The following is a 27,564-nucleotide window of genomic DNA, read 5'->3' as shown; positions in this document are numbered from 1 at the left end:
AATTAAAAAATTCCGGGAACTTTTTGAACAGACCTCGTATTGTAGCATTATCCATGTATGTATATAAATGAGCCGAAAATGATTTTCATTGTATGCAAAAACCTCTTTTTACCAAGTAGGTTCACAAGAAGTTATTACGTTATTTGGGATTTTGTTCGTAAAAAGAGTTTCGTAAAAAGATGTAACGTGAAAAAATTTGCCGTTTACGGATTGAGTGTACAGCCATTTGAAAAAAATTGATACAAAAAGTCTGACCTTTTTAGGAAGACAGTCTAGATAAAAAAAAATATTATGACGGCCAGGATGTAGACCATGTTCGGTGTACGTTCTACCATGTGCAGCGCGTATGCACGGAATGCATAAGAACGTGGGTTCGAGTCCTGTCTCTGAGCGTATCTTTTTACAATAAATCATCTTTTCTGTTAGTCTTTCATTCATTTGGCTTCTCCAATATATGTTTCCGCTCAGTCATTGCAAGACTGAAAAAAATATAGTTTGGCCAAGGAAATTTATCTTGTAACAAAATTTCATCCAAATCAAAAATGGTATTTTTTGCAGATTGACTTTAAATTTTCAAAACCAATTTTTCCAGTGGACTCATAATGATCATGATTTTTATTCAATATTTTTATTCAAGAACTTGAATAATTTCGTAAAAACCACTCATACAACACTTTCTTTGTTAGGTTTGTCATTTTTCGACAATTGTTTAGTGTGGCCTTTTTCAAAAGACAGTCTAGATAAATGAAAACAAAGTGATTTTTTTGTGACGAAGTCTTCATGTACAGCAAGTTTCATTAACAAACTGAGAGTGTGCTGCGAACTCGGAATACGATTGAATTCGAAATTTGTCACATCAAAATAGTTGCTATGCTCGATTTTAGTTAAATCATACATGGCTAAATGGTTTCACATTTCAAAGTTTCTCAAAAAATTCTAACCTCGAAAAGTTATAGTAAAGTTTTTGAATTAGAAACTGTCTTCTGATCTCTTTTTTTTTCAAATCGTGTCTAAAACTTGAAATGAAACTGATTGTTCTCATATCAAGACATCTGACATAATTTTTAATATCCTAGAAATGTCAAGACGATTATTCAAGTTCAAAAATCTTTTAACTTGGATCACGATCAGACGATGTTTATATCCAAAGACAATTTGTTCAATACATTTTCATCGGTCTCAAGCAACTCTATTACTTCTGAGATAGATTGAAACAATATGACGCAGTGAACAAACGATCATCTTTAACTAAAATCTCAAATATTACTTAAGAATTATAAACTTACCTCAATGAAGACTGTCCCAGAAAGTATGGATGCAATCAAAAATCGCTGCTATTTCGCTATAGTTCAGAATCAGTCAATTTTTATGGCTGCGTTCTGTGTTGTTTACACTCTTCTTTAATCACTTGTGCAGTTGTTTATTCGTTTTCATTAGTTTGTTTCGAAATGCGTGGACTTTCAGCAGAACAACGTCGAAAAATTGTGTACAAATGGTGCACAGAACGCGGACTGTCACTGAGAAAGATAGCAAAAATAGAAAAAGTAAGTGTAAACGCCGTGCGAAATCCAATCAGGAAGTTCGGTGAGGATAACTCCTTTGAGGATAAACCGAAAACGGATCGAAAAAAAGGTCCTGCTAACCCTCCAAGGCGTTCGAGCAAAAGAAGGAGGTTTCAGTTCGGGATGTGGCCAAAAAAGTGGGCACTTCGAAGTCAAATGTTCTTAATGTTAAAGAACGTTTTAATCTTCGAACCTATAAGAAGCAGAAACAACCAAAACGTAGTCCGAAACAAGAAGCATCGATTAGGCCGAGGGTTCGAAAGCTGTACAATACGATTCTTGCTGTAAATATGAACTACATAATCATGGACGACGAAACCTACGTGAAACTCGATTACAGATCCTTGCCGGGACCACAATATTATACGGTGCGAGAAGGGAAAGTGTTAAACCAGTCCGAGACATCGATTGAAGTCGAAAAATTTGGTAAGAATGCTATGGTCTGGCAAGCAATTTGTAGCTGCGGTAACCTTTCATCACCACTGCTTCAATGAACAGCGAAATATACATCAAGGAATGTTTACAAAAACGACTTCTACCCATGATTCGAAGCCACAAGGATCCTGTTGTTTTCTGGCGAGATCTTGCTTCTTGCCACTACTCGAAATCAACGGTAGAATGGCATACTACCATAATTGTCACTTTCGTCCCAAAAGACATGAATCCACCAAATTGACCACAACTTCGACCAATTGAGGAATTTTGGGCATTACCGAAGGCACATCTTAGGAAACATGTCTCGGCAGCCGAAATCATTCAACACTTCGACAAAGATTGGAAAAAAGTGTCAAAACTTGTCGCCAAGAAGTCAGTACGGAATTTAATGAGGAACGTTCGAAAGAAGGTGCGCCAGCTAGTCTACAATGGCTAGGTAGCAAATGTTGAGAATAATATTCTGTTGTTGTAGTTTAATATTATCAGTATATCGAATAAAATTTGAGTATTTAACACTTGTGAATTATTTACAGCGAAATCAAAGTGCGTCCATACTTTCTGGGATTATCGGATTTATCGCCATATCTATATCGCGTACGCGTGAAAGAATTCAAGTAAAAATCTCCTTCTACATTCCAGGCTACTGTTCCGAGGGTGCCGACCGAGATCGCTCGATGAGTGGTGATTCAGCCGGTCTTCGTTTCCGTGGTTCTCGGCGAGGATACGCCAGCCATCAAAGTTCGGAGCAGGAAACTCTGTCCTGGATTCCGGAGCAGGTAGGGCCGGTCATTATTCACGGTACTCAACATCAAGAAAGCACCCAAGAGGAGAAACCAACTTCACCAAAAGTCGACAGTACCCACATGCAAAGCAAGTCCCAGCAGGAAATCCACCCACAGCCCCAGGATGATTCGTACCTGGTGATACCGAAACCGATGGCCGGTTCCAGTAGTTCCGATACCATAGCCGGTAATTAAATTCAATTGATGTGGGTGCTTACGAGCAGAACATGTAACGAGTTTGTTTTGTGTATTTACAGAGGCAGCAAAGAGTGGCCCATCGTCGCCATCGAATCTGAGCAGTGTGACGTTGGTCGGTTCGACCGGGTCCGGTGGGGAAGATAAATCCGAAGACCAGACGCCAACGGACGGAACGTTCAAATACGGCAAAGCGCCCATTGCGCCACTACCGGAACGTGTAAATCCGAAACAACGGAGGGAACCATCGACGCCAACAATCTGCACAACGGATACCACCAACATGACGCAGCATCGACAACTGATAGAGAATCAACAGCATCAGCAGCAACAGCAGATTAAAATACCTCAATCTCCACCAAGGTTAACTACAACGCCCTGTCACGGTCCGGCCAGTGTCCAACAGCAACTTCAGAACGCCCGGGAACAGCAAACGGTGTGCCAAAATGGACACGAAAGTCCGAAAATAATAACTCAGTCTTATCTGAGCACTACAACCACGACAACGGTCACGATAACGACAACAACTACCACAACGTCTGCCAAAAGTATCTCGCCACCACATCTTCTTCCGATGGACCGTAGACCAAGTGTCGGACACACGATTGCCATCCCCCATGCCGCACTCTGCCAGCATCGTCACAGCTTACAGTTAAACGGCGATGGTAGCTTCTATGGCAAGGTAAATGCGAATACTATAACTATGCAGTATGCAGTATGCAGTACATGTGCCATTGTCCATTGTGCATATGCACAGGATCCCGTCCGTTTTGTCACACGCATTTGATGTACTCTCGGGCCCTCGGTGTCCCCAGGCCCATTATATTGCTATCAACTGATGTCGACTGCTTGTACTGATAGTTTTATGCTTCCGCACTATTACACTTGACTCTCCGCTCGTCGTTCCGCTTCCTGCCTTCCTGCCTTCGGTTTTGGAACTGATGGACGCGGAAATGGGGACAAACTAATTTGCATTACTGGCTGCTAGTCGTGTTCGAAGAACAGGTTAGGTGGTTTCCCATACACGAAATAACATCGTAAGGGTAGAATAATTCTTTCCGGTATGGTTACTTTCATGCGGTGAAAACTTTTTAATTGTGAATCATTGCACTATTCTGGGGAGAGTTACAAGTTGCACGTCGAAACTTCTGCCGCTGGCGAAGATACACACCATCCATGAAACTTGTCCCAGCTCTGATCTCGGTGTTGATCTAATAAGATAGTGGTTTGTTGTTCAAACCTCTACGCCAACGATTCCATCGATGGGAAAATTGTTGCACATGGAATCACCTAATTGCTTGACGTGTTCATCCAGAATGGTGGCATTGTGACGTGAAAATTTTCTTCCGATTGAGTAACTGGATATACAAGTATTTGGAACAAAAAAAAATTATGCCCAGGGCTTGGTAGAAGTATAAAATATTGACAGAGCTCAAATCATCACCTATGAAAAATATACTTCAGATATGTTTGAGCCATTTTTATATTTCTCCACATGTTCTATACCACGTAGGATGTAATGATGCCTTTTTCCTAACCATTTACGCAAAAATGGAAAGCTTCTTTTTGACGCTTTTGATTGTTATTTCCGGAAATAAATATCTGACCTGGTACAACCGAGGTCTGTTTGTGTGGCCATGAACTAACCAGATTTGCGAAACAAAACAGTGGAACTTGAAAATGTTCTACTCTATATGCATTGCCACTTCCAAGAATAGGTTAAATTTTCTTAAATTTCGGGACCGGAAGTCGGATCCGAATAAAATTCAGTTCATGAGATCGTAAAGTCTTCTATTTGAATCTTGTTGTTGAAAGTCAGTTAAACCGTACTTGAGTGTCGAAATAAGTTTCGTACATTAGAACTCGTCCTCCGTTGTCGGTCTTTTCGTAACCGGAACCGAAGTCGGTGTATGTTGGAGCAGATTTGGGAACAATTTGAAATTTTTGTCGCTCATTACACTGCAATTCCGGAACCGGGAGTCAAATCTAAATATAATAGCGCAACACTCTATTAGACTCTACTTACTTTCCGTTGAACCCAAGTCAGTGAAAATCAGTTCAGCCATTGCTATCCATGAGTTTTGGACTTTTCCACCAGCAGGTGTGCACTATGGGCGAGTAAGGCACTTTGAGCTTCATTGGTGAACACAAATTTTTCAATAAAAAAGTGGATCTTCCTCCAACTTTCCCAGTGCCCATTCATGGTTTAATTATAGACTAAACGACGATTCATCAATAATTTATAGAGCAAACTGAACAAGTTTGACAATGGCACAAGGCACAACTCACACGTGATCTATCAAAAACAGTGTTGCCAAAAAGATAGCAGCAAAAAATCACCCTTTATAAAAGGAAAACGATTGAAAATCGAACATTTCATTTTGTGCGTTAGATGAAACTGGATGTCGTTTTGAGGACCTTCCACCAACAGCAGCAAAAACAGACCATCTGTGCGGTATTAAGCGTCATTTTGATTGGTTTTTGGATTCAAAAACTATATTTTTGAACAGGCCCGTGCGAAGGATTCATACAAGGAGGGGGTTCAAGGGGAGGGGGTGTTCAAATGGGGTGGAGTTGAACAGGTGGAGAAGGCTCGAAAATTTGAAAGAAAAGTGCGTCATCCACACTATAAAACAAATTCTGAGAACGAAGTATGAATTGTCAATTCATTTGCACTTTTGTATAATAAGCACTTTATTGTTCATGGAACTTAATGTTAAAAACTCTTCCATGGGAGGGGTTAAAACCCCCAAAACCATCTTCTGCGCCCGAACTTGTTTCCGAACCTGGATTCTGGTCCACATGAATTCTGAACTGAACTTAATTCTGAATTTATTTGCAGAACTTAGTTTCAGAATTCAGTTTCATAATACAGGTTCAAAAGTTAAACCTAAGACTCTGGATTGAATCCTTTTTCTAGATTATGGACTTAAATTTTTGAAACAGCTTTTTAAACTATATTTTGAAACTGAGTTTAGAGCCTCAGTTTGAGTTCGGAATTTGTATCCAAAATTCTGATTCAGAAATTCAACTTAAGAATTTTTGAACAAAATTCGAACCAAAATTTTGGGAATGAAGCGGAATTTACTGTTGTTGCTAATGTCGATTATTAGCGACTTTAACCACGCCACACAATCAACATTTAATCCCTGAATTCAGTTTCAGAATTGACTGACAGAATTCAGTTTCATAATTAACTTCCTGAATTAAGGTTCAGAATTCAGAACTTGCATGCTGGAATTGAAGTATGGATCTAGATTTTGAAATTGAATTCAGTTCCTTAATTAAGGTTGAGAATTCAAGTTCAGAATTCAGTTCTAGAATTAAATTCGGTATCTAGATTCTGCAAATGGGTTTAGCTCCAGAATTCAAGAAATAAATTCATAAACTGAATTTTTTATCTGGAATCTGAACCTGCATTTCGAAAATGAATTCGAAACCAGTCCCAGGTTTCAAATTTAGTTCTTTAATTTAGCACCAATTCCTGAATGCCCAAAAGTATAGATAAATAAACGGTAGCAAGAAATACAAATGTTGGGTTAACAATGAATAAATTTCATAATCGCAAAAAAATGTAAAATTCACACAATCAATCAACTAATGCATACGATTATTGATATGTCATATACCATTTGACTCAGCTCGACGAACTGAGCAAATGTCTGTATGTGTGTATGTGATACATAATGTCACCCGATTTTCTCAGAGATGGTGTGACCTTTTTTCATAAACTTAGATTCAAATGAAAAATTCATAGCTTAATATTGAATTTTATCCTGATCTGACTTTCGATTCCGGACTTACAAATCAAAATGTGGAAATCTATGAGCAAATGCACACTCAATTTTCTCGGAAATATCGATACGCACCGATACGTGCTGGTACGGAAGAAGAAAACGCCACAGCACACAGTGCGCTTTGTTGAATTAGCTTGCAGGGTTGCCACATTTGAATCTATATTAACTTGACATAACCGTTTACAAATTGAAAAGGTTATGGTAGTTTATACCCAAAGAAAGTTTTTGATTTTATTCAAGTTTGAAAAAAAAATCATGACAGAATCTTCTTGTGATATTTTTGAAAATATACGTAATATGAGAAAGGCATCATTACACCACTAGGTGGATTAAAAAAGGTTTTTAGTTTTGCTACAATCAGAAGTAATATCTATTATTTGATATTACACAACAAAGCAACACATAAGCACCCTAGCACTTATGAACGGTAATTACCTCAAAAAATGATCGATTTCTTATAATAACAATTTCGTTGTATTCAACTCGATATTTCCGCACAAAACCCTATGGATGAATTCGTGTCATTTTTTGCCTTTCCCATGTAGAGAGGTTAATCACTGTGAAAAGCGATTTTTGAATCGAGGGCCGAGTGTAATATACCATTCGACTCAGTTGGTAAAGTACGCAAAATGTGTGTTGGTAACTTTTGGTTGCACTAATTTTTCTCGTAGATGGCCGAACTAATTTACACAAACTTAGATCCAAGGGAAAGGTTTCAAGATCCCATAAACAATTCCTGAATATTATTCGGATCCGTCTTCCGGCTTCGGAGTTATGGGGTAAAATGTTCAAAATATGTGAAAATAAGTGCACCAGCTCTTCGCGGAGATGGCTGAACCGACTTATAAATTTAGATTCCAATTAAAGTTTTTATGGTCCCATATAGAATTCCTGAGTTGTGTTTGGATCCGACTTCCGGTTACGGAGTTATGCGTTAAAATATGCAAAAAATGAAAATACTTTTCTCGGAGATGGCGTGAACGATTTTCACAAACCTAGATTGAAATGAATGATTTTATGGTCATAAAACCTTTGAATTTCATCTGGATCCGATGTGAATTTCTTCCGGTTCCGGAAATATAGGGTATAATGTGTTAAAAATTTTATACCATCATTTAAAGGAGCCAAAAAAAACTGGTAAACTGACCTCAAAACTTTTCCATTCGATAGTTATTATCGGCAGACGGCCAAACAAATTGATTTCGGCCATTCTGGTTCCCGGTCTCCAATTCCTGAGATCTCATTCACTTTTCTCAGAGATGATTCGACCGATTCACCCAAACTTAGATTCAAATGAAAGGTCTTCTGGACCCATGTGGGATTCCTGAACTTCGTTGAGATACCGAGAATAGCCATATTGTAAGAGTTTTCAAGGAATATCAATAAATCGGAAGTCGCCATCTCTGATTTCTAAAATATCTCAAACATTGTTTTCCGTAGTCTACTATTTATACCCGTTTCAAAAATATCCATATTGTAGTAGTTTCCATGGAATATTAAAGAACCGGAAATCGTTTTCATTGTATGCAAAAACCTATAATACCTTAGGCTTCCATGGTTATAAACACTTGTTACTCTCTGCCGTCGTAAACTGATTTTCATCGCATTGAATTGACAGTTTTCTCAAATTACATAAAAAATGCACATTGATTGTATGATTTCTTCGTCAATTCAGATCAATGTTACCTCCCTTTGTTAAGAATACTTTTCCCCCTCCCTCTTGTGAATATTGTTGTGACCCTCACTTTGTTGCTAGAAATGTGCAGTACTGGTCAAGAAGTACCATTTTTTCGCAAAATACGATGAATTCTACTTTATTCTTCTGAGTTCGGGGCAATTGTTACACTCCCCCTCCCTCAAAATAACCCCATAATCTATTTTGATGTGATAGTAGTATCTGTATTAGTCAAGAATCGTTTCTCACTGAATAAATTTTACATTCAATTCCCCTTTTGTTAGGTAACTTACTACAGCTCTCTACCCTCTGAGTGGTGTAGAAAGTATCTGTGCTCGTCAAAAAATGTCGATGGGGGGAGATGAAAATTTATTTTCAAGACCCCTTTAACCTCCGTCGCTCCTTCGTTTGTCGACAAATAAGTTAAATTTATCGAAAAACACCCCTTTTTAGAGGCACTTGCTTTAAAAAGCCTTGGTATTACATTCCAGTAGTGGAATTTGACCTTCTGTTTCAACAGACTTCGCAGCCAATTCAGAGTGTACAGAACCATTTCATGGCTGGTGCTACGATTCTACTGACACTACGAATCCTTCCAGGTCGGGGCTCGAACATACGACAACTGGTTTGTAAGACCAGCGCCCTATGCATTGAACCGCCAACCCGGGACCGGCACTTGCTACAAACTTCACCCTTTTGTTCACCTGTACAAGGAATATCAGATCTCATAAAAATAAAATAAAAATAAAACCTCTAAATAGCAAAAAGTATCTGTGCCAAGTTCGGTGAAAATACACTGAGTTGTTATAGAATTGTTCCGATATATACAATCAATTGGACTGAGAGTTTATTTAATAGAGACACTTGTTATCTTTTCACGCTTACAAATATCCTTACGATCATCTCATAGTTGTAATAAACAGTGCTGGTGATTGCCGAAGATTTAACAGATGCTGTTATATTGCTATTTATGTTGTATACAACATTTTTAATCCGGTAGAAGATGTTACAAGAACTCGAGTCTCTCAACCGCGAAAGAATTTTTCTACATTTCTTCGCTCCACTTCATACTCTGAGTATTTCACGGCCCTTAAAAAAATTACATTCTGATAATGATTCGTGATGCGTGGAATCTACCAAGAGAGAATCGCAAGTTGACAATTATCGCAGAAAATCGAATCGATGATTCGACCTGATGATTCTCATACTAGGTTGCAATATTTCAAAACCCTTGTGTGCAGCATTCACATACATTTTCGTAGACACAAGTTATACAAAGGTTTAATGCACATAGTTAGAATAAGCGGCAATAGTAAAATGATTCTATCGCAATTGTCTACTGCCTGTATAGAATCGGATCGCGAAACGAGAATAAGCGACCGTTTGTTACTTCAGAGAGGATCCTCACAGCAGCGTGCTAACCTTTGATTCTCAGAAATGTCATCGAGAGAAATTCGCTCTCGCACTGGTGTCGATTCTATGTTAAATGAGCCATGCCGGGTTTTTGTTGTTGCGATGATATCCGTCTCTCTTTGATGGATCTGATTCAATCGTGTGAAGAGTTGCCAGTGAGCGTTCTTTGATACGAAAAAGCCATCCTTGATAATAAATAACTGTCCCTGTTGAAAAATGTCGACTTCGTAAAATTCGAAACATTTTACCTCGAATTCTCCCTTTTAGCAAACACTTACTACAATCCTCCCTCCTGAAAATATTCCTTATAGCAACCTATGAACAGCAAGAATTACTTGTGCCGAGTTAGGTAATTGAGTTGCTCCGGAGTTATTTTCGATCATTTAAATAATCATCCTATAAATTTCACATTAAACCACCGTTTTTTAGAGTTAAGCGGCACTCATTATATCAAACCCACTTCCTTAACACCCTTATTTGATGTTTACGAGAACTTTGTATGGTCTTCAAAAAGTATCAATTCACGTCAAATTAGATAAATTTAGTCATGAACCCCCTTTCTCTGTAAAGGACACTTGCTGCACCCTTCCTTCTTAAAAATCTCCTTATGACTCATTTAGGGGTTATCCTAAGTTTGTGCTTGGGACACATAACGGTTTTTACTTTTCTTTACGTTTCGTCTTAGACTCGTCAGTGCACAGCAAACTTAAACAGTTCATTTTGAGCCGCTAGGCAGACGTAAAGTTAATGCTATTTGCAAAACACTTTTTCAATTGGCACCGAAGTGCCATGTCTTTTCTGACGTGCCGAATGAAAACGCCTTTTTCGACTAATACTGGCCGATTCAGGTATGGTCATTTAGGGGTTATCCTAAGTTTGTGCTTCTTATGACTATCTCTGAACATCAAGTACCTGTGTACCTGTGCCAAGTTTGATAGCGATCCGTGCAGTAGTTCCGGAACTATGCCATTAGAAACATTACACCCTTCCTTTTAAAGGATCCTACTACACCCACGAATACCCTTGTAACCATATCTAAGTTGTGCTCTCTTCAAATTAGATCTGTCAAATGCAAGAAATACATATTCAAATTAAAAAAAATGCAAACCTTCCTGACAAAGCCCTGAAATATCGCACATTATTTTTCAAGTTTTTCCATGAAGCGATTGCTTCAAAAAGCAACTAAAATGAAAATCAATAGAAGCATCGTGAATAATCTCGGGACGTTAAAAAGCGTGAAATTTGTGAGGATCAGTTGATAAGTTTTTAATGTCAGAGGCATTATCCGGGTATGTGTCTGGGTTTCATTTACAATTCTCTTTATTTCACGTATATTTGGTAATAATTTTTCGCCCTGAATTGTAGAAAGTGAGGCGTCATTTGTAAAAAAAAGTACTCTTTGAATTTTCGATCAATTAAAGAATCAGAAAGGACATTAAATTTATCAAAGAATCCCTTAGAATTTACAGCGTTTACTGAACGGCTAGGTAGATTTTGACAGATCGACGAAAATGTTATTACCAAACGTTTTATAATCAATTCAAATATCAAACTAATGGAATACAATAAATATTTGGCGAGTTCTCAATAATTGTAAGTAAAATTTTTGTAACCATTCGTCATTCTATAGTTTAGAGTGTTGGTTAGTTGTTTATTTCAGCCCGGTTTTAACCTATCGGTCATTCACCGGGGGATAATTTAGAGTGGTTAAAACATTTCTCATGGAGAAATGTGTTTATATCATCCAAGCACGAAGCACAACGTTTCAACGCCATACTTATGGAAAGTCATTGTATTTTATTGTGACATTTCGCCGAAAACTATTTCTCCGAAAAGATAATTTCAAAAGCAATGCCTTGGTATTACATTCCTGTAGTGGAATTTGACCTTCTGTTTCAACAGACTTCGCAGCCGATTCAGAGTGTAAAGAACCATTGCATGGCTGGTGCTACGATGTTACTGACACTACAAATCCTTCCAGGTCGGGACTCGAACATACGACAACTGGTTTGTAAGACCAGTGCATTGAACCGCCAACCCGGGACGGTAATTTCTCTGAATTCTTCAATTGCCTTAATATCGTCATTGGAATTGATACAAGATGAAATCAAGATAAATGAAAGATAATAGTGATTAGACCCGTTTTTATAACCTACAATCGTACTTCCAAAATACCTCATACTTGAAATAACCCTGTGTTTAATCCAGAAAGTCTTGAACAATTTTTTGACATTAAAAATACCTTACTTTTCACTACACGGGGCCGGGTGTCAATTAAAAGTTTCAGAAATAACCGCGTAACCTTTTTCTGTCATAATTTTGAACGATAATAACTTTGCCATTTGTTGATGGATTGAAATGATTTAATAACCAGTTGATTCGGAAACTTGTAATGCAACATGCTTTAACATGTAATGCAACGTCGTTTCAGTATTTCAATTGTATACCATTGAAAAATTGGCTCGAATCGAAATATGTTTTCACGGGCCAATCACAGAATGCCATCATGATGTCATCCGTATGACATCTCTTGCACGGCCGACGGTTTCGATCGTTGCTTACTCCTCGAATTTCATTTTGGTAGCAATTCTGCTTCGATCGGTATAGAGACACTTGCTACGCTCCCTCCCCTATAAAAATACCCCTTTGACCGTCTCTGAAGAGCAAGAAGTGCCTGTGCCAAGTTTGTTGACAATCTGTCAAGTAGCTCCGGAGTTTTTCCTTTAGAAACATACAAACTTCCATCCTTCTTTATACAAATAGATTCACAACTATTTTTTGCTCCCAGCCGCTATATTAGAAGTCGTCAAATATTCTTGGAAAAATCTGTTCTAAATAATTCTCGTTCAATTCTATGGGCTACGTAAGATCCCAATATTTCCTCTTTTATTGGACTTGAGATGAAACCTACTTGAAGCATGAATCATATTTTCAACATAGGTACATATTCACTGTTCAACTTCGAATATGAATTAAGGATACGATTCTCGCATCTAACGTTGTTTCATCATCATGGTCATAAAATGATGACCAATCCGAGTACTACTCGGTAGTCTCTAAATCGAGCCCCGGAGTAGGACCGGCTGCGTTCGAAGCATATCACTTCGGCTTGAATCTTCAAGTCCTGTATTTGAGTTGCATCAATCGAACGCTTCTAGAACTAAGCACCATGCGTTTTCTACTGAAATAATTTCAATGGAGACGCATAGCTGTCGGTAAGATTCACGAAAATAATGCAGTTTAATGCGTTTCTATGCCGATTCGTTATTCATTAAAATAACAGAATTTTCACGTAGTTTTTTATTGGAACAAATGTATCCCAAAATTTGAAAGTATGTCCAATGCTGTGTGAAACATCTTAGTCATTTTATGTTTTTCCCGTGGTGGATATAAAATTTATAAATAATTAAAGTCTGGAGAACTACTATCGCTACGTTAATATAGTTGGTAAAGAGTTGAAATTTTTGAAAAATCATCTGGAACCGAGATAATGAGCTGTCAAAGCAGTAAGACAAAAAGCGTTTGCAGTTAGTATATGCTGATATATTATTCCTCGAGGAATATTTAACAATGTGGACTGAAAAAATTGAAAATTCATTTTTCAAAGTTATTTTGATCTAAATTTGATGGTCCAATTCGTGCTCCCAAATTCAAAATCGACGTATCGCATCGGAAGGTAATTCCCGGGTTCAATGATTGAAACGGCAAACATTGTTCGAATGTTCCAACTAATAACCATAAACTGCTCCGTTGGATCTCAGAATGTGCATCCGTCTATCCGAGTCGAGCCCTAAGGAATGATTGATGGGGCATGGAGCCTGTCGCATTCAATCGTATCTATCTTTCCAAGTCCGTAACATTTCGCCCGCTGCTGATGGATAACAGCAGTCCTCCTTCTCCTCCTCCTTTTCATCATCCCGTCGCCATACACACACAGACAACCCGTCGTGCGGTGCTAAATCTAAATTTATCACTCAGTTTGATTTGTGATTTAATCTTTCTTTCCCTGTACCGTTCGTTTGTTTGTCTCCGCAATAAAACTGGACGACGGGACGCAACATCAACATCAACATCAACAACGTGGCCAACTCCTGTAGGGCAGCGACCGGCAACAGCCACCGATCAGCAGTCCACGACTGACCACGCGGAAGTTCTCCGCTCCGAAAACGCCAGATCGCCAGCGGAAAAGCTTCTTCGGTACGCCCCAGCGCGAACGAGACTCGTCGAGGTAGGTGGAATGGTGGTCCTGTGCAAGGAATGCCCAATTTTTGTTCGGTATTGCATGCTGTTTTTATTTCTACATTTTTTTTTGTTGTAAACTGTTGCTTCGTGTCATTATTTGGCTTGAACGGCTGATAAAACCTAGCAAATTCGATTCGTTATCACATTTATTTGCACAATTGATTCTTGACGTTCGTACTCTTTGTATAAACTAAGCGATATTGCATGCTTTCACAGGCGAGATTCACCTCTTGAGGATCTCGAGAACGTGCGGGAGTGAGGGTTGAGTGTGTGTGTGCGTGTAAAGAAGTGAACTGAAAGACTCCTCCTAATGTGACGCTTCTGTGCAGATCCGGATAGCGTCTTTGGATTTTGATTCTTGAAGGGCCATAAAATTATTGTCGTAGCCCATAAATCAAACGCATCGTTCCATTCTGATTTCTCGTACAACTGTACCGACTATGTAGAACCCCTAATGGCTAACGACATCGTTGGGTCTCTGGAGTTGTCATCGTCGAACGTGAGGGTTCCATACCGAATGATTGCGATGCTTGTTGGAGCGGTGATTTATGGGTGCTATCCGTATCCTTTTCGATCGTAGGCATTGATTTCCCTCGGTGGTGATGATGCTTGCTGCTTTCTACTATACCTACTACTATTAAGCACATTCCACGATGGTCGATGCGGGGAAAGTCTTGCGGTGGTGAGGAAAATTTTCAATTTTCCTTCGGTCAAGTTAATTTTGCTGCACACATTGAGGCTGCTTGAAATAGTGCTTTGTTTATTCTACCTAAAGCAAGATTGTTTTCTCTACTGAATAATGAAGGTTTTCCTAATAAGATAGAGTTTGAAGTTGGGAACAAGAAGTTCTACGCTCATATTAGACATACAGAACGAGAAAACAGACTGATAAAATTCTATCGTAGAACATTTTTAATTGCATAAAAATATGACATAAAAAATGGTTGTAGAGAAGTACTCTTCGTACTCTGAAAAATAAGTTCTAAAAAAAGTTGAATGCTTCATCAAGAATTAAAAAAAAAACTTAGAGTAGGTGATTCCAGAGATATAACCGTGAGATTGTCGTAGGACTGCATTAATTGATTTGATACCGTCTGACCGTTTAAGATGTTGTAGTGCTGAAAAGGACCATTTGGTTTCGAAAAAGGTTGCGTTTGTTTTCCAAATAAGTTCTTTACGTTACTTTTGGGGTCCTGAAAAGGACCATTAGTGGCTTTGGAGTCCTGAAAAATACTATTTGGTTTGCATTCCACGAAGTAGGGCACCATTCCAAGTCGTTTGTAAGTTTGAGCGTTGACCTAGAAGAAATAATTACGAAAATATAATCGTAACACAAGTCGTACAATCACTTATATATTTGATTATTTCTTAGATCTTAATATTTGAGTGAAAGAAACTATCAGATTCATTTCTGGCATTCAGAAGGGCCAAATTGTGACATTCTCCACGATATTAAACACTGTTCGGAGCATTTTTCTCGACTGCGATTCAGCTAAATGCTAGTTTTATTTACGCTCGTTTGGTGGAAATTTCGTACCGCGAAAAGTGCTCAGAGTTGATTGATTTATTCTAAATTTGCACTAAACTGATGATTTTTACCTTTGATTTACTTACCTTACCTTACCTAACAGCCTGGGATGTCCTTTGCTGTATCAAGCATACGTCTCCACATAACTCGGTCCATGGCTGCTCGTCGCCAGCCACTCAAGGCACGGACGCTTCTGAGATCACCCTCCACTTGATCGATCCACCTTAATCGCTGCGCTCCTCTTCTTCTTGTACCAGTCGGATTAGATTCAAGAACCATTTTCACTGGGTTGTCGTCCGACATCCTTATGACATGCCCAGCCCATCGTAGACGTCCGATTTTAGCTGTCCGTACGATAGGTGGTTCTCCTAGCAGCTGTTGCAATTCGTGATTCAAACGCCTTCTCCACATTCCGTCTTCCATCTGCACTCCGCCATAGATGGTCCTCAGTACCTTTCTTTCGAAAACACTGAGAGCGCGTTGGTCCTCTGCCAGCATAGTCCAGGTCTCGTGGCCATAGAGAACAACCGGTCTAATGAGCGTTTTGTAGATGGTCAGCGGTCACCAGTGAGCCCAAATACACGAACTCGTCAACCACCTCGATATCGTCACCGTCTATCAATATTCGTGGTGGGAGGCGTAGTGTTTCTTCTCTAGAGCCTTCCTCTCATGTATTTTGTTTTTGACGCATTTATGGCCGATACGCCTAGCTTCAGCTTTCAGTCCGATGTAGGTTTCCGTCATCTTCTCAAGGTTACGTGTCACAATATCAATATCGTCAGCGAAGCAAAAAATTTTTCGGACTTTCGGAAGATCGTGCCACTCGTGTCGATCCTCGAATCACACCTTCCAAGGCAATATTGAACAAGATACAAGAAAGTCCATCACCTTGCCGTAGCCCTCTCCGAGATTCGAAGGGACTTGAGAGCGTCCCTGATACTCGGACGTAGCACATCACTCTATCCATTGTTGCTTTGACCAATCGCGTCAGTTTATCCGGGAAACCGTATTCGTGCATGATCTGCCATAGCTGTTCTCGATCGATTGTGTCGTATGCCGCTTTGAAGACAATAAATAGGTGATGCGTGGGTACGTTGTATTCACGACACTTCTGGAGTACTTGTCTTATCGCGAATATGTGATCCGTAGTGGCGCGGGCTCCAGTAAATCCCGCTTGGTATGGCCCTACGAATTCCTTAGCTATTGGTGATAGACGACGGCAAAGGAGTTGGGAGAGTACCTTGTAGGCGGCGTTCAGCAATGTGATTGCGCGGTTATTGCAACAATCCAGCTTATCGCCCTTTTTGTAGACGGGACATACCACTCCATCAATCCATTCCTGCGGTAGAATATCCTCCTCCCAAATCTTAGAAATCATCCTGTGCAGCGCTCTAGCCAGTGTCTCTCCTCCATGTTTGAGCAGCTCGCCTGGCAACTGGTCATTGCCCGCGGCTTTGTTCTTCCTCAGCTTGCCGATCTCCTCACTTACCTCTGACAGATCATGGGCTGGGAATCTGTTGTCGGCTGAGGGTACACCCAAATTGATTCCTGTACCGTTCTCTGTACCTTGTGCTTCGTCATTGATTGCAAACAATTAATCTTAATGGTTGTTTAGATTACATTTGAAGCTATTAGAACGGTTGACTTTGATCGTTGTCCACTTTTCGTTTTTTTTTCAACATAAACGACCAGCAGTTGGATGACGCAATCGCTTTTGTTCGAAGCGAAACTCTCACTGCAAATATCCAACAGAAAATATTCTCACAGAAGAACTGGTTGTTGCTTTTTCCGAGTTTAGACTTGAAAAACGGAACCCCATATTTGCCATTGACTGAAGCACCTGTTGAGAAATTTTGGGTATAGTTACGTTACCTTGACGTAGATGGAGGCCTACGCACTTGATGTGTCTCCGTTCATGGATTATCATAGGCTGAAGCTAGTAACCGTGCAACAGAGTCTATTTTCGTGTTCTAGTTTCGTGTTCTAGTTTCGTGTTTGAAATTTTTTTTTCACTATTTAAACAATGTTTGCGTAATTAACGTGGTATTAACAACAATCTTTGAGATATTTAGACATGAAATTTAAGAGTTTTTTGAGATTTTTTTTAGCTCAAAAACTATATATATATATATATATATATATATATATATATATATATATATATATATATATATATATATATATATATATATATATATATATATATATATATATATATAAATTTGTCGCATTTACAAAATAGTTATTGCGTTTGTAACATTTGTTGTGCGGTATCAAACATGTCGAAGTTAGTGCAGAAAAATCGTTTATGTCACTTTATTACTTTTCACCGGCTGAAAGTCTCTTTAATAAAGAAAACTAACTAACTAACTTTATTACTTTAACATGAAGAGGGAGAACATGCTCTCGCTGAGCAATTCTGCTGAAAGGGTTTTGTGCGGCACAAACATAGAAATTTGGACTTGAAAGCAGTGCGGTAAAACTTAATTTCAATGGAATATCATTAGATAAAATGACTGTCAGCATATCCATTTGACTTTTGTTGCCATACTCAAATGAAGCTCCCAGAATTCATCTTCAATTGAATAACCGTACCTAGTTACTTGAAGTTTAGCTTGCTTAGTTTCATGTGCCAAGTAGTCTACCCGCTTCATAGTCTTCACTGTTGGTAGTGAGCAAGCTGGAATGAATAGGCGTCGAGTTGATGCTAAACAAAATTCTCTCCGGTCAGAACTAAAAATAGAGGGTGGCGGTTCTCATTTTCGATTATCGCCAGCAAGTTTGAATCGATAAGTTTCGACTGTTTGAAATATATTGAGATGTGTTTCGAAGTATTAAAAATGAAAACTGAAAGAGGGAATAATCCATTTATGTTTATTTCGTAATTGATATTTCAGTTATCATGACTGGTTTACTTGTTATCCACACTCTTTTGAACCAATTCGAATGTTTACATGAACCTGGTTTGAAGGCCGCTCTTTTGTTCAATTGTAAAAGATATTTTATTTTAAGGGATCAACTGACAATGGAGAACTGGAGAACTGAATGCTACCCGTGCTGTACGTCAGCTGTTATTTATTATGAACTGCTTCAACCGGGTAAAACCCATAACTGGTGATCAGTCTTCCCAGATGAACACCACAGTCCATGTTCTGTTATCATGTCGAGCTCTCAATTTGTGTTCAAACACATACTCATACGTTTATACACGAACGTGTGCTCAAGTTAAATGTCGGTTTTGACTACCGCTGGAAAGTATTATGGATGAATTATCGAATGAATTGTAAACCTCAAGTGCTCTCATTATGCAAGTAAAGCTATAATAATAACCACAATTCGATATTGATTCCCAACAGGATCCGTAATGAATCCGATGCATTGTATGGTGACCCGCAAGAATCAAACTTTGAATTGTTGCAGAACAAGGGCTAATAAATTGTTGAACACGGTACCAGCACAGAGCTGTAAATTCAAGGAATTTAAAATATTATTGTTAGATTCAAAATCTTACCAACAATTATAACTTTCGTACCAACGCACTTTCACAATTCACTTAATACAAATGTTGTTGTAAACTTATTTTCATCACCGAGTCGACCGTTTTCTCAAATTACATGAATAAAAATCACATTGATTGTATGATTTCGTCAATTCAGATCAATGTTGAGAATACTTATTCCCCCTACCTCTTGTGAATATTTTTGTGAACTTCATTTAGTTTCTACAAATATGCTATACTCGATAAGAAGTATCAATTTTTCGTAAAACGTGATCAATTTAACCGTACACTTTCCATATTTGAAGTACTTGCTACACTCCCTCACCCTCAAAATAACCTTATAATCTATTTTGATTAGTTCCTTTTTGTCGGTGAGCTTACTACAGATCTCCTCCATGAGTACTCTGAGTTGTGTAGAAAGTATATGTGCTTTTCAAAAAATATCGATTCCCACCTTTAGTACACGTGCCAAACTTGGAGGCGATTCATTTAGTTGTTTCGTAGTTATGATGAGACTTAAAAGGCCATCGTCTAGGTACCATGCGCGCGGGTGGTTTTAGGAAATTTTCGATGGAAATTTTGAATAATTTGCCAAAACCAAAAACATACAGACCTTTGAAAAGCTTTTATCTATCTGTAGGGCAAAAAGGGCTGAAAAATTCGGGGAAGTTTCCGAGTCTTATCAAAAATAGCTCAGAAAAAAACTAGTTTTTTTGTGATCTTTCACCATTATTTGAAAAAATAATTCGATGGTATAAATTTTTTTCTTTCAAATAAACCTTATGCTGGCTACAAGGATCCCATTCGGACACATTTTTGGAAAACCTTTTCACCCTTTTCATGGAAAATCAACGAATTTCATGTAACCGATTTCGTTGAAATTTTTGAAATTCGTTGATTTTCTATGAAAAGTGTGAAAAGTTTTTTCAAAAATATGTCCGAATGTAATCTTTGTAGCCATCATAAGGTTTATTTGAACCAAAAATTATATTATCGACTTATTTTACCAGATAATTGTGAAAGATCACAAAAACATTCATTTTTCAGAGCTATTTTTGGTAAGACTCGGAAAGTCCTCCGAATTTTTCAGCCATTTTTGCCCTACACATAGATAAAAGCTTTTCAAAGGTCTGTATGTTTTTGGTTTTGGTAAATTATTCAAAATTTCTATCGAAAATTTCCTAAAACCACTCGCGCGCATGGTACCTGGACGATAACCTTAAATACACTCGCGTTCATGGGCAGACAAAGTTTATTTTCCTTTAGTCGTGAATAAATCGAATGTGTGTTGGATGTGTAATACGTGAAAAAATATTTCGGAAAAGGGAGCGTTTTCGCAATGCGTTAATATTGGTAGAAGCGGCAAACCAACAAATTATTGACGATCTAAAAGATTCACGTCTTAGAGAACTGAAAATGGAGATTCGAACGATTTTTTTTAACTCTTATTGATACTGTTCCAAAAAATCCACTTTCCGTACCAAAAAATTTTCATTCAACTCTGCCAAAAGGAAAAGAGACAGAGATGATGATAACAATAGACCGTCTAAATTGCTTCGCGGCTTCTTCAGTTTCAGTAATCTCTGAAAATAAAGAGGAAAATAAATTCTGGCTGTATTTATCAGGAATCTCTCCGGAAGTTCCTGATAGTAGCGTAGCTATGCTCGCTTTTGAACGACTGGGAATGGCAGATATTACTACTGTCAAATTGGTGCCACGCGGAAAAGATCCTAGTACGCTAAATTTTGTCTCATTTAAACTAGGCATGCCCGTTGAATTTAAAGAGAAAGTAATGGCATCTTCGACATGGCTCGTTGGCATCGTTTTCCGAGAATTTGAAGACAAATCGAATACCAGGAAGGTTTTTTGGAAACCAGAGATGTTAGCTACCGCCGATTACCATCCGTTAGACATACAGTCGCCCTGTACGTAGTAATGCTATACACGCTTAAGTAAAAAAATCGCCCTGTACTTTTACGGCTCACATTATCACTCCTCAGTTATTAATCAATCTGAACTAGAAAATGATTTTCTCCGAAACTTTCGAGGATCTCGTCTTTGCAACGTGCTACGAAAACAACGTAAACACTACTACCGTTCCAAGACTGAAGACAACAAAACGTTCTTCGACAAATTGAACTGCAATATGAAACCACTAGAAATAATGCCTTTCGTGAATATCTTAACCGTATCGAGAATAGTCTTCGAAATAATTCTTAAACTTCCTGGACATATGTGAAGAGCAGGAAACGTTCTGGTGGTATTCCCGTAAATGTTTTTCTCAAAGATCTAAGCGCTCACTCTGTATCTGAGGCCGTTAATTTATTTGCCGATTATTTCCGTGGTGTTTTCAACAGTTCCCCTGTCAATCCGTCGCAGAAATACATTGATAGTTTACAATTCTATAGTCTTAACCTACCTCTTATGAATATAAACGAGACTGACGCGATGGAAGCACTATCCAGTTTAGATTCAACGGAAGGTCCAGGACCGGATCGTCTACTGCCAGTGTTTTTAAAACGTTGTGCCCGATCATTAGCTGTACCAGTTAATATGATTTTCAGCCGATCAATAATCGAACATACTTTTCCTAGTGCTTGGGAAGTCGCGGATATAGTTCCAATACATAAGAATGGAAACACTGATAATATTGAAAATTACAGAGGAATCTCTATTTTAAACTGTTTAGCTAAATTACTGGAAAAGTTAGTTTATAACGCGATGTACTCTTAAGCGTCTCAAATCATTGCTGATTGTCAACACGGGTTTGTGAAAAAACGATCAACAAACGATGATTCCCACCATCGAAAAGCGCCAACAAATTGATGCGATATTTTTCGACTTTTCTAAAGCATTCGATAAAGTACCACATAATGTTGTCATCCTAAAGCTGGCTTGGATTCCGCCCATAGTTGACTAGATGGCTGGAATCATATACTTCTGGTCGATCCGCTTTCGTAAGGATTGATGCCGTTCTTTCAAATAAGCTCGAATTGCCTGCCGGTGTTCCTCAAGTAAGTCACTTGGGACCGCTAATATTTATTTTATTCATCAACGATCTTTGTAATCGCATAAAGTCTGGAAAATTGTTCTATGCTGATGATCTGAAGATCTTCCGGCCAATCGCTTCGAATCTCGACTCTGTAGTACTTCAAGAAGACATAGCAAGTATTGAACCATTGCTGCTTCGAATATACTCTTCGAGGGCATATCATCGAAAGAGTAGACTCTATTAGTGATTTAGGCGTAATATTCGGCTGCAAAGCTGCTTCACGGCCCATATTGCATCAACTACGGCAAAAGCATTTGCAATGTTGGGATTTTAAAAAAGAAATATCGCTGACATGCTATCGAATAATATTGACTGTTCTGATATCTTAGCCAGTATCAATGTATATGTTCTTGCCCGTGTTATAAGAGTCCGTCATTTTTGTCGTGAATACGACTTACTTTACTATGGGGTGCCCTTTTAAAATTTACCCTCTGAAAGAGTGATAAGTTTTTGATCGTGAATATTTATTGTTGTATCTAACGAATTAACATAATTTTTGCTACATGCCATCGGAAATATGATCACAATTTTATGATAAAATTTTCAGTTTTGTGACATAATTTCAAATAATTCAAAATTAAACTTTTCTGGAATGTTTGGTATAAACGAGTATCAAAGAGAATAATTTATAAGGCGCGTTTGCCTTTCTCGTATTTTTAAAGCTCACAGCTCAGTAATCTGTGAAGGGATTTATATAATCTAACTACCAATAGAATTGAAATTTTTCAACTTAAACGTGTATATCAAAAGCATTGAAGTATTTCAATAGTACACTATTGAAAAACCTGTCTTATTTAACCCATGTCAACAGCAGCCAATCAGAACGCGTTCTGAGGAAGAGAACAAAATATCTGCTGCTGTACAACAAATCGTTCAAGAAAAATGTTCCGAAAAGTGGTGAATATCGTAGTGAGTTCCTCAATTTGGTCCTTCTGAATGCTAGAAGCATATTGATAGTTTTTTTCAATTAATTATGGATATCCGAAATGAAATAATCGACATTAAAATTCTGTATGCGGCTATTTTTATAGCCGTTAGGACCGCCTATTAGTGAAAAAGCTACAAACGAAATCACGTAAAAAGAAACCTCTCAACAAAAATTGGATCAGTTTGGATTCTATCGCCACTGCGAGCAGATGTATTTTGTGTCGTTTGCAAAGCTAGTTTCGCTTCCTACAAGAGCGATTACGGTGGAGATCATTACACAAAATCAGTCGTTCTAATGGCTCTGAAAATTTTCTGAAGAACTATTAGAATTTCTTGTTCGCAAATCGAAGGGAAATATCCTCAGTTTAGTGCAAATCTAGAACTGTTTGATTTGATTTTTGCACTTTTCGCTGTGTGAAATTCACAGTAATCTCGATCAAGTGAAGCCTTCTGTGTTTTTGTGAAAAATGTGGAAAAGGGAATGCTTGCATAATTCATACAATTGATCAACTAATTGATATTCGGAAGTGTTAAGGAACATGTCAGTTGTTTTCGTATTCACGACATCCAGTTATGTCTCTGACATTACCCACCCGCCTTTTTTCATGATCACAGGGGGGGTCACTTAAGAATACTTAATACGCTCCCTTCCCCATTAAAATACCCTTATAACCATTTCAGGAGAGCAAGAAGTATCTGTCCTAAGTTTGGTGGCATTCCGTTCAGTAGTTTCGGAGTTACGCCCTTTTTAAACATTACACCCTCCTTTTTAAAGGCACTGGCTACATCCAACCCCCGTATAGTCATATCTAAGGCATGCAAAATGTTTCTATGATCTTCCAAACGTATTGATTCTTGTCTAATTATATGAATTTTTTTCATGACCCCGCCTTGTTAAATACACTTTCTATGCTCCCTTCCAATAAAAATACTCCTTAAACTATCTCTGAAATGCAAGAAGTACCTGTGCCAAGTTTGTTGGCAATCCGTTCAGTAGTTCCAAAGTTATGGCGTTACAAACATACAAGCTTACATCTATTTTTATATATGGAGCACTCCACGCAAAATCAGCCACCCAAAATTTTTTTTCATCTTGCTATTTTTTCGGTAAAGAACTCGAAAATATTCGACACGTATTTTTTATTTCAATGTGGTACGTGGAGTTTTCGAGATAGGACTTTTGAAATTTCGCGTTTTCAAAAAAGAGCCTTTTCTACTTAGTTTATACTGTAAAATCTAATAAAGATATAAAATTTCGCCCAAGACTTGAAATGTGCGTCTTTTCCTTTGCTTTCAAATAAGCGATTCCATAAAACAACCTTTAAAGTTAATATAATAAAATATGTTATTAATTAATAAACAAATTTTAAAAATTCAAACTGCGCCCTAATTTTTTCTTTTTTTTGTTGAAAAAAGAAGCCCTAGGGGTTTAACTCAATCTTGGCAAAGTTTCAGAGTGGAAAGATCAATACCTTCGAAGCAGTGAATTTTTCAATTACGACCCGCACGCGCGGAGTGTACCGCAGCGCAATTCGCTCGGATGCGGGCTTAAAGGGCTATCCGCATTTTGCCGATCCGACCGATCCGATCTCTCCGGCGTTGACTTTTTTTCTGCTTCGGCTATGGCTGAGCTGCACATGCATTCTTTCATTGCTCGAAAACAAACTTCACATTTTAAAAATGTGAAAAAAAATTTGAAGAGTGACGAAAGTTTAATAATTTGCGATTTTGCGGAAAATTACCCCTTCGTTATTCAAAACGCCATAACTGGCTTTCATTGGAACAACGACCAAGCGACTATATTCCCCATGGTTTTCTATTATAAAATGAACAGCAAAATCAATCATAAAACATTAGTAATTATTTCTGATTGCAAGAAACATGACGCAATAGCTGTATATGTTTTTCGCGAAGCTCTTAATCAACATTTTTCACAATACTATCCACATATACGCAAGTGCATCTATTTTTCTGACGGCGCACCTCAGCAATTCAAAAATGTAAAACACTTTGCAAATATTTTTCACGAGCATGATTTTCATCGTTTTGCACAGTGGAATTTTCACGCGACAGCTCATGGAAAAGGGCCGTGTGACGGTGCAGGAGGAACTATCAAAAGAATGGCACGTCGCGCAAGTTTACAAATGATCAATGATTGTCAAATTTCGACCGCGAATGAATTGTACGAGTGGACTAGGAAAGCATCTTCTCTACCCAAATACATATACAAATGTTCGGAGAGAAATTTCTTAAAAATCGTTTCGAAAAATGTAAAACCATTTCTGGAACACAATCGTTTCACAATGTTGAGCCGCACGGAGGCAAGGAATTAAAAATTTAAGTTTTCTCTTCCCAGGACAGGTTTGAAGTATTGAGTTTTAAGAAAACAAGAAAAACCAAATTGCAACTGTGCAAAAACTTTATGTCACCATTATTTTATTACTCACGTAAATCGTAAAATTTTACTCGTTTTCTGCCTGAAACGTTGCTAACAATAAACTGACAAAGTTAGGATTCGATCAGTGGCGCGACATGTGTCGACAAGTTAAGCCCGCATTCGAGTGAGTTGCGCTGCGGTACGCTCCGCGCGTGCGGGTTGTGATTGAAAAATTTACTGCTCCGAAAGTATTAATCTTTCCACTCTGAAACTTTGTCAAGATTGAGTTAAGCCCCAAAGGCTTGTCTTTTTTCAACTAAAAAAAGAAAAAAAATAGGTCCAAGTTTGAATTTTTTTTATTTGTTTGTTATTTTTAACTTTTTTCATTAAATAAACTATAAAGGATGATTTATGGAATCACATATTTGAAAGCTAAGGAAAAGACGCACATTCCATGTCTTGGACGAATTTTTGTATCTTTATTAGATTCTATAGGCTGGTCTGTTGAAAAAGGCTCTTTTTTGAAAACGTGAAATTTAAAAAAATCATATCTCGAAAATTTCATGTACCTTATTGAAATAAAAAAATACGTGTCGAATATTTTCGAGTTCTTTACCGAAAAAAAAATAGTTAGATGAAAAAATTTTTTGCGAGGAATGCCCCATATAGATTAAATTTACATTACTCATCTACTAAACGAAATTCTCAGATTTCTCTTCAAAATTTCCACAGTTTATGATTCTTCAGAAATCGTAGAGGACTAATTTTTGTCTATCTGGTATCTATCGAATTTTGATATTAGATACTAGATAGGGTAACGGCTCCCTATTTCATCGGGAGCTCCTATTTTCATCTCATTCCTTTATCTCATTATTTTGAGCATGAATAATAACTTACAACGTACCTGAATCAAACTGTGGAATGTTTTAAAATGACTATTCAAGCTATTGTCACATTTTCTTATTAGAATAAATGGTTTTAAATTCTTTGGTGATCGTTTTTTTTTTCATTTAAAATCAACTCACTTTTCGATTTAGGACACATTTTCGTCTTAAGATTTATAGTTCGTCATGTTTCTGAAAATTTACTAATCGATACGTCTCGAAACATGATGCTGGATGACTTCATAATTAGTAATGTTCACTTGCCACTTGTTTAATTAACGATTAAAAACTTCAAAAATTACCCGACAAGCAATAAAAGTCTGTAAGAATATGAGATGAAAGTTTTTCACTTAGTTCACTTGATTGCGCTTTGTTTTCATCTCATTTGGTTTCGCAAAGTTGCCAAGTTTTCTGATAATGTTAGAAAAAAAATTGTTCTCTTTCTTCAAATTATCATCAACAAGTATTTTTTGGTATCCGTGACATTAGTTTAGTTATATTGTTGATATTTATATTTCAATAAAACTGTTTCGGCTTTAAATAATACAAGAAAGAGCGTGTTAAATACTAATGAAATAACCATTGTGGCAAATCTACTAGCACTGGTTTCTTGGCGCTATATGCCAACATAACACTGTTAAGTATGTGTGTTTCATCGGATGTGCACAGAGATGCCAGATATTTTCATAGAAAATATGCTTTTGCTCTATCTGTTTCCACTAATAAAATGAATCAGTTCAAATTGATTTAACATTTTAATATAAATGTTTATCAATGTTCATAATCAAATATTTGAACAAAAGATTTCCATTTTAACATGTGATTTGTCCGTTGATTAATAAATTTTTAAAGAAGTACTGCAATCAAATACTAACAGATACTCAGAGAGAAATATATAGCTTTCTACTTCTCACTTTCTATGAACCTTTACAAATCTGTATTAAATTTATAAAATCTGTAATGTGATTTAAATCAGTATGCGAACACAAAAATCTATATAATACAGATAAATCTGTATAAATGGTATCTCTGTTACTGCATTTTGTTTTTAGAAGGGCTAATGCCTAAATCGTAACCATTGTTTTTTTTAAGTTCTCCAAATTAACTGCACAGTTTAAATAAGTTTTAAATATAAAACAAAAGGTAACGAAAACAATCATAGAAATTTTAAACGTCGAAATGATTCCAAACTGTTT

The 27,564-nt window shown here is 37.6% G+C and overlaps 1 protein-coding gene across 6 annotated transcripts in view; it reads left to right on the top strand.

The window, feature by feature from the left end:
• The window catches only part of LOC131430485 (ras-specific guanine nucleotide-releasing factor 2-like), a 499,968-nt gene that overhangs the window by 149,890 nt on the left and 322,514 nt on the right, over positions 1-27,564 (top strand). For all 6 annotated transcript variants that reach the window (XM_058595510.1, XM_058595512.1, XM_058595511.1 and 3 more), the window contains 3 exons: positions 2,637-2,966; positions 3,037-3,656; positions 13,957-14,087. In XM_058595510.1, coding sequence (XP_058451493.1) covers positions 2,637-2,966; positions 3,037-3,656; positions 13,957-14,087 — 1,081 coding nt within the window. The remainder of the gene's footprint in view (positions 1-2,636; positions 2,967-3,036; positions 3,657-13,956; positions 14,088-27,564) is intronic.

The sequence above is a fragment of the Malaya genurostris genome, chromosome 2 (genome assembly GCF_030247185.1).
Source record: "Malaya genurostris strain Urasoe2022 chromosome 2, Malgen_1.1, whole genome shotgun sequence".
NCBI classification, from domain to species: Eukaryota; Metazoa; Arthropoda; class Insecta; order Diptera; family Culicidae; genus Malaya; species Malaya genurostris.
This window is presented reverse-complemented; position numbering and strand designations above follow the sequence as displayed.